Source organism: Chrysochloris asiatica, unplaced genomic scaffold (assembly GCF_000296735.1).
Source record: "Chrysochloris asiatica unplaced genomic scaffold, ChrAsi1.0 scaffold00041, whole genome shotgun sequence".
In the NCBI taxonomy this organism is placed as follows: Eukaryota; Metazoa; Chordata; class Mammalia; order Afrosoricida; family Chrysochloridae; genus Chrysochloris; species Chrysochloris asiatica.
In genome coordinates this window covers 21,167,729-21,176,221 of record NW_006408559.1, presented here as the reverse complement: position 1 = coordinate 21,176,221, position 8,493 = coordinate 21,167,729, and the positions used below count along the sequence as shown (strand labels likewise).

Genomic DNA, 8,493 nt, shown 5'->3' with positions numbered 1-8,493 from the left:
CAGGAGAAAGATGAGGATTTCTGCTCCCGTAAAGATTTATAGCCTCAGAAACCCTGAACAGGGTTGCTATGAGTCGGCACCAACTCCACGGCACATTACAACAACAATATATATATCCATCAACGGTCCTTTTATGGGCAAGTATAAAGATCATTTTTAGAGTATTTTTGGCTTTCAATTCTAGTTGTTATATCTTACATGCATAATAATAATAAAAGCTTAATTACTGAGCATGATATGTATCTGTATAATGATGTAATGGTGTGGCACTATAGGATAAGCACTGGACTGCTAACCAAGAGGTCGGCGGTTCAAACCCACCAGTTACTCAAACTCACTGGTTGCTCCTTGGAAACCCTATGGGGTCGCTATGAGTTGGACCCAACCCAATGGCAATTAACAACAACAATGATGTGACAGATAACAACATAAATGAGAGAAGGGAGGAGTGGTTTAGGAATCGTTTTTATCTTTTACAAAAGTTGGTATCAATTCAAGTTGCTATAAATGTAAAATGTGATTTTCATGGTGAAAATGTTTGGAAACAGAGCGTGCTGATGGTAACACAACATGGTGTATATCTTTAATGCCACTGAATTCTACACTTAAAAACTATTAAAATGGCAAATGTTTTGTCTCATTAAAAATTTTCTGAAAAAAATTTAAATGCCCTATATGCCAACTTGAAGAGGCTCACACTAGCTAACGATGGGACAGTTTGGGCCTGACAGGCAATGGTTACAAATGGTTGGTAGATATAAAATACTCAACAGTCTGTGAGCTCCTCATAACCCACAAAAAAGAAAATAAAAATCCCAAGGCACCGGTCACCCTTGTTGGTTTTTAAAGCACCAACTCATCATTCTGAAAGTAGTGAAAGGAAAGAGTTAGGCCTCCAGATTGTGCATATTGTACCAAAAGAGCTGATCAGGGAAAGTGTTCCTTACAGAAGAACTTCAGCCAGCAAGCACAGAGGTATTGTGCCAGTCTCATCACTCTGCAACCTTCAATAGCATAATGCATCCACGCTACAGCCCACCCTTGCTATTAAAACCATGAAATGGACAGCTGGTGGAAACGTTACAATAAGAGCATAAATCTGATAACAGCCGAACCCACCAAGTTGTACAAGAATCACAAAAACATGACAATCAGACTGTGATACTACTTTTCAAGCCAAGAAAATCAAACATGAATCTAAATTAGCCTCTAGCTCTACCTGTCAATTTAGAGAAAATGGAAGCGCATGGCAAATGACAAAAAATACAGAATGTGGGGACATCAGGGCATTACAAGGGACATTAAGATAAATGACATTAATAATATAAATAAATGACACCGAGGGCCCATGAGTGGATGACTAAACAGGCAAAATGTGGTCTTTCAATAGAATAGAATACTAAGGACTTCAAAAAGTTCATGAAAAATGGAATGAAAAGATAATGGAGTTTTTCCACAACTGTTAAAAGCTCCTTTTATTATTAAGCCACAAAGTGAAATGAAGCAGTGATACACTGATGACACAGATGCGCCTTAAAAAGATGAAGTGATGTGAACAATGCCAGATACAAAGGACATTATATGATTCCACTGACAGAACCATACAGTACAGGCAAATCCACAGAGACCAGGGACACAGACAAGGGATGAAATGATCCAAAGTTAGGGGCTTCATAGAGACCAGAGACACAGACAGGGGATGAAATGATGCATAGTTAACGGGTTATTTACTAAGTACCGTGGAGTTGGTTCCATCTCACAGTGACCCCGCACAGGGTTTCCGAGGCTGTAAATCTTTACGGGAGCAGAAAGCCTCATCTTTCTCCCATGGAACTGCTGGTAGTTTTGAACTTCCGACCTTGAGGTGAGCAGCCCAATTCGTAACCACTACGCTACCAGAGTTAGGGGGTGGTGACTGTTAAAACACATTTGTGAATATACGAGGGGGCTTCAAAAAGTTTGTGGCAAAAATCCCACTATCTTTTAATTCCACTCTCCTACGAACTTTCTGAAGTTCCCTCTTCTTATGAAGTGGGCTTACTGTAGGGTAGGTGACTTGCATTTCAGTAACGCTGTTAAAGGGGCAGGCTTGTAGAAAGAGACCTAAGAGACATATAAACAAACTGTAGCATGGGGACACTAGTTTGTTAGGATCCATACAGAAAATATTTTTGAGGCATGTCCTAGATGTTAGACAGCAGTCTAACAGGCATGATTATGGTATTGTGATTATGTTTTAATAGAAAGAAAAACTGCATGAAGCCCATGGCTAAAACTTGACACTGAGGGATCTAGCGATGCCTACATGTAAGCTCACTGCACTGTTCTCTATTGCTGCCATGTGCTATTGAGTCAGTTCTGACTCCTCACAAACCTGTGGAGGGTTTCTGAAGAGTGGCACATGGGCTTGAACTGTCAATTTTGCAGTGGACAGTCCAGTGCTTATCCAACAGAGCCCCTACTATCCTCTCTACGTTCATGTATTTTCCACTTTTAGCCTCACTAATCCACAACCACCTATGAAGTGAGCAGTATGGTCCCCATGCAGATCTAGAACGTATGCTACAAAGCACATTCTGACTGGGTGGCCTAGGTCAGGGTAGGCCCCACCGAGGGCAAAGGGCCGGTACAAGCCTTCTGACCTGCCAGGATCGTCATAGGAGCTTCATGTAACATCTGGAAGCCTAGGTGGGCCGAGACCACCACCCCGTGTGCTTTCAAGCTTTCCCCACCAACTGTCATACTCACCAGAGACCGGCTCCCTTGGGTGCACCATCTCCTTCTCCTGACCCCACTGGACCTCAGAACACGGCTCCTCTCCCCTCTCGAGCCAGGTGAGGATGTCAGGCTTGGAAATGGCATAGTCTGTATGTAGCACAAGGGAGAACCTAGGTCAGACCAGACACCTGCCACCTGCTACCCACAGACATGCAGAAGAGCCAATTCACAGAAGTCAGATAAAACAGAGACGCTGGGCCAAGCTGTGGACAGAGGCCCACGTCCCAGTGCCCAGCCTCACCCAGGGACACCAGAGTTTCGTAGTTGCCCCTCATCACGTGCTTGTACAGCTCCTTCTGCCACTCATCCAGCTTCCCCCACTCCTGCTCCGAGAAATACACGGCCACGTCGTCGAAGGTCACGGGCACCTGGAACCACAGTGCCACCGTGCTCACTCACACACTCAGAGGCTCGGCTGCTCTGGCTCCCCCACCCCAGGAGGCCCGCGGGCTGACCTTGGGCACCTCGCCCTTGCTGCCCGGGGGCAGCCGCAGGATCCAGAAGTTTCTATTCCTCAGCAGGTTCTCCATGTTCTCCAGCCTCCGCTGCAGCAGCCCGTACTCCTGTAGCAACGTCCCCAGCACGACCCACTTGCTCTCTAGATGGTTCGCAAACTCCATGGCCGTCTTCTCGCAGTCGGCCAGCATCGTCTTGGCTGTCCCTGTGTACCCCTCCAGAGTCAGCAAGCGGGTCAGGCAGGAGTCCACCTTCTTCTCCATGGCCTGTAGAGTGGCCACCACGGTCCACAGTGTGATCTCTGTGGGGTACAGGTAGGCTCTCTGTTCAGTAGCTGGCGGCTCTGTCTGCTTGTCCATCTCTGGAGCCTGTTGGGGGGAAAGAGAGATGTACTCACAAGGATTCAATCATAATGACCCCCTCTAAAAGGGACCTCAAGGAAGCAGCAGTCAAGAGATCAGACGAAGTATATTAGGCAAATCTGCTGCACAAGACCTTTTTAAAGTGTTGAACAAAGATGTCAGCTTGAGGACTAAGGTGCACCTGACCCAAGCCATGGGATTTTCAATAACCTCGTATGCATGCGAAAGTTGGACAGTGAATAAGGAAGACCGTAGAAGAATTGATGCCTTTGAGTTATGGTGTTGGAGGAGAATATTGAAAGTGCCAAGGGCTGCCAAAAGAACCAACAGATCTGTGTTGGAAGAAGTGCAGCCAGAGTGCTCCTTGGAGGCCAAGATCGTTAAACTTCATCTCTCATACCTCAGACATATTGTCAGGAGTGACCAGTCACTGGAGAAGGACATCATGTTTGGTAAGGTGGAGGGAGGGTCAGAGAAAAGGAGGAAGACCCCCAATAAGAGGGATTGGGAAAGTGGCAGCATCAATGGGCTCAAGCATGCCAACAGTAGTGAGGTTGGCCCAGGATCGGGCAGTGTTTCGTTCCACTGTGCATAAGGTCGCGATGAGTCGGCACCAACTTGATGGCACCTAACAACAACAAAAAGGGACCTCAAAAGAAGGGCATCTGGGGACCTGAGGGGCAGTCAGGGTGCGGGTAGATAGGCTGGGCACTGGACAGGAGTCCAGCCTCAGCAAGAGGATACACAGGCTAGGAAAAGAGGAGGAAACACGTCCTCTGAGAAAACAGGTGTGTGTCATCTCAGAGCACAAGGGAGGGCTCAGAGCACCACATGGGAGCAATTTGCAATCTGCCCCTGAGCAGCTCACTGGCTTTACCATGGTGTTTGTTCCTTCACATCTTTGACCTCCCCTGGCACACTTAGAAAGCAAAGACTGCAATAATGGTGCTTACACAACAGGGAAGGGGACATTGTTGGTCCTGTGGTAGAAAGCTTGCCTTCTACGTGGGAGACCCAGGTTTATTTCATAGCCAACGCAGCTCATGAGCAGCTACCATCAGTCTATCAGGGGATGTTAGGGTGTTGCTACGATGCTTAACAGGTTTCAGCTGAACTTCAGATGAAGCCGGACTAGGAAGAAAAGCCTGATCATCTACTTCTGAAAGTCAGCCCATCAAATCCTTGGGATCCCAGCAGTCTCTGTAACTGACTGGAGGACAGGCAGCACGCGTTCCTGTTGTGCATGAGCCGAGGGCAGCTCAACAGCTCACGGTGGGCGGTACAAACTGAGTGAGCACGCGGCCATCTCAGCATCTCAGTAGCGGTGTCCCATGGGTGACAGCTACAGTGATAATGACGACAACGTGAAAAACGGTTTTAAATGGCCTGTTGTGCAGTGGGTTACTTGTTAGAGGTCAGTGGTTTGAGCATACTAGCTACTCCCTAGGAGAAAGATGGTTACAGACTCAGAAACACTATGGGGCATTCTATTCTATATTATAGGGTCACTGAGTTGGAAGCAACTTTACAGCATTAGGTTTTTTGGTTTGTTTGTTTGTTGTTTAATTTTTACTGTGAATTGAGTGATAATTTACATGGGAGAACATCAGCTTTACATTCATCCAATCGGATTTTGTTTCACTGCAATGATTACAGTCCCTCGATGCGTCATCATTCAACAGCATTTGCTTCCATTCCCTCATTTTTGTTTTGTTTTGTTTTTTAGAGGTACACCAAAGCACTCAAGAATATATAACAATTCAAACACAAGCCTGCCCCCTGGCCATCAGCACACAGCCCCTCTCTCTCTCTGTATTCAGAGGCCACAGCCACTCCATCTCGCCACATCATCGTCTCTGTCTCCATCTCTGACGTCACTGCTTCGCTGGATAGGGTCCCGCACTCCGCATTTCTCCCTTGATGGTCCCAGGGTCCTTCGCTCCTGGACTGCAAGATCAACCACTACCCTCCTTTTGTTATAAAACATCTGCTTTTACATTTGCAACACTCATAATCAGTCCTGATAGTAATTATTCACTATTGAACCACAAGAGTCTTATCCCCATCTCCTTTCACCAGCCCCATCCAGACAAGTTGGAAAGCCACTCAGTGGAGATTCTACCTTCCCCCACACCTTCTGAAACTAGGCTCCCTCTTGAAAGCTTGTAAGCCAATCAATTCGTGCCTTGTGCCCCCCTCCCCACCACATTTTGGGTCGCCAATGTCTAAGTTGCCCATCCCTGTCAACCCTGTGTACAAAGGGGGTGGGCATGATCCTCGCTGTAAAGATTCATTCCCTCTTTTGAGCTATTACATCCTTAAGTATAGGTCAAGTTCATCAAATTGTAGCGGATTACTATTTTTTTCCTGTTTCTTTTTCTAGTCGAGATCTGATCATCCAGCCAATGAAGCCAGGTCAAGTGGGTACTATCTGCAAGTATGGGTGTTCTTGTACATCTCCCCTCACTTCATATTAGCTGGACGCTTCACTCTCCGCTCTAGTCCTCTGTGGCCATGTCCCTGTCCCTGGGCCCAGGAGTCCCCAGTTCTTGCCATACTGCTGGCCAACCAGGTCTCAATCTAGGTTGGCAGGAGTTATTGAACGTGGTCAGACTTATCTTATTGCTGTTTTTCCCCCACTTCCCCTTATCAGTAGACCAACGAACGTGGTCACCAGCAAGACCTTGAGTCTCAGTCTTGGAAGGGGGTTTGCCCTAAGGGGATCTGACTGCTTGCCTTGATGGTTCCCCAGAGAACAACTTGCTTGTTCTTGTAGTAGTCAGTTGGACTGCCATTATTGTTTTTCTTTTTCCTGTCAGTCTTTCTTTCAAGAAGTATCTTCTGTTCTTCTAGCCGCTCCAGGCTGGTCTGCTTGTCCTTTCAAGTGGAAATTTCCCACCTCAGAAGATTCTGGATGGGGATCGGGATTCCACCAATGGTCTTATGCAATGCAAAGCCTCCACAGGAAGCCTCCGTCACTGGGCAAGTTCTAGCCTCTTTAAGGTATTCCAATCAGTTATAGGCAGAAAACAGACGTACAAGTTTTCTATGGTGATGTTTCTGGCTATAGCTTTCTCTCCCCATCAAGTGTCTATTTTATAATAGTAGGTAAGGAAGACCAAGCTTCAAAAGACAGCCAAGCATCTTAACCTTATTTCCCCTCTTTTACCCATTCAAACCTTTTTTTTTCCCCCAGCATTAGGTTTTGAAGTTTTCCTTCACCTCTTTCATTCCCGGGTTCCCGGTTTCTTGGAAGGCAGTTAAGGCAAACTTCTCATCATACTCCAACCCCTCTGACCTTATCTCCTCCTTACTATATACTCCAGCTATATGGCCTCCTAAACATTACCAGGGCACCCCCCCCCCAATATCCTCCCACCCGGGGTTCCCTCTCAGCCTCAACACCACCCCTCAAGGGGCCTTGCCCACCCTTAAAAGCAAGCAGGCCCTTTAAGCTCCTGTCTTTCCCAGCACAGATCCTCTGCTGGCTGGCTGCTTGTGTACCAATTAGTCAGTTCCCACTCATAGCCACGCTGTAGTGTTTCCAAAGAGTGGCTGGTGGGTTTGAACTTCCAACCTTGCAGTTAGCAGTCCAGATCTGTTATTCCCTGGTATATTCCCAGCTTCTAAAGGAGACGGTTCCCCATTGCAAAGGCTAAGCATGTGTGATCCCTCAAATGAACCTATCCCAGCTGAGGTGTGATGTGGCTTTAGGAAACCCTGGAAGGGGCAGCGGTTCCCTCTCCAGGATAAAAGTCCTGCGCAGAAGCAGACATACTAACAGGCGACAAGATGGGCTCAGTGTGGGGGGCAAGTCTGTCCTGTTTGGGAGGTTTCCCAGCATCCAAACAAATGAGTGAGTGGTCCCTGGGCTCCTTCTCCCTGAGGGTTCACGTGCACAAGACCCCATGTTTGGGCTCCTTACGCTCCTACCGGAGGAAGCGCACCAAACACACCCGTAAAAGAGGAGGGGGTTCCCTGAAAGAGAATCCAGAAAAACCAAGCTTCCAAAGTCTGAATGGTTGACGGAGTCATCACATGAAGTGAAGTGCCGTCGAGCCGGTTCCGACCCATAGCGACCCTGGGTAGGGTTTCCGAGGAGCAGCTAGTGAGCTTGAAGTTCAAACGCCTTTGCAGTCTGGCGTATTAACCCACAGCGCCACACCAGGACTCCCAGCGTCATCACAGTGGGACCCTGACAAAAACTTTTCCAAAGGCGGACAAACGTGCCATCCGGCACACTATCAGGCCATGTCCTCAGACCTCGGCGGCCTGGCCACCTGTTAGAACCGCCCTCCACCCAACACACAAGCCCATTTGTAGGCCTTGCTCACCCTCCCCTTAGGGAGAAGTGTGTACAAAGGGACGCAGCGACCGGAGACCTGGCCCTTCCTCTGTCACCCGGGTGGCGCCCCTCTCCCCCTCCGCCCAGTTCTCCGGGGAAATGGTCACCAGGTCTCCTGCAGGCCAGGCACGATCGCCGGTGCCCTGCAGTGAGTCTGAAGGGTCAGGGCGGCGCTTACCCGGGCGGGCGCCGCGTTGGCCATGGCTGCGCGCTGGCAGGCCTGGGTGGATGGGCGGCCGTGGAATCGGCCTGGGTGGCGGCAAAGCAAAACCTGCCAGGCAGATGGACAACCGGGGAGCAGGGGGCGTGGGGCTTGGCGGGAGTATGACTGCGCGCGGACAGACCGGCAGTGGAACTCGCCGGCAGCCACGAGCAGCGTCCCGGCCACATGCGCTGTAACAAGAGCGGCGGCCGCGCACAGCGCCCCCTGCAGCCCGAAGGACCGCCCCGCCATCCCGCTCCGTGGATCCAGCCTCCAGACCCGAACCCTGGAACAGACCCTAATCCATGCCGCCCGCCCATCAGTCCCTGTCCGGTCGTCCTCACTGCGCG

General features: G+C 49.0%; 1 protein-coding gene across 1 annotated transcript in view; it reads right to left on the bottom strand.

Moving 5' to 3' along the window:
- The window catches only part of LOC102827755, a 33,257-nt gene that overhangs the window by 13,126 nt on the left and 11,638 nt on the right, over positions 1–8,493 (bottom strand). The window contains exons 9-13 of the mRNA XM_006861293.1: positions 8,286–8,429; positions 8,120–8,212; positions 3,234–3,602; positions 3,020–3,146; positions 2,749–2,865 (exon numbers count right to left, since the gene is read on the bottom strand). Of these exons, the coding sequence (XP_006861355.1) occupies positions 2,749–2,865; positions 3,020–3,146; positions 3,234–3,602; positions 8,120–8,212; positions 8,286–8,429 (850 nt within the window). The remainder of the gene's footprint in view (positions 1–2,748; positions 2,866–3,019; positions 3,147–3,233; positions 3,603–8,119; positions 8,213–8,285; positions 8,430–8,493) is intronic.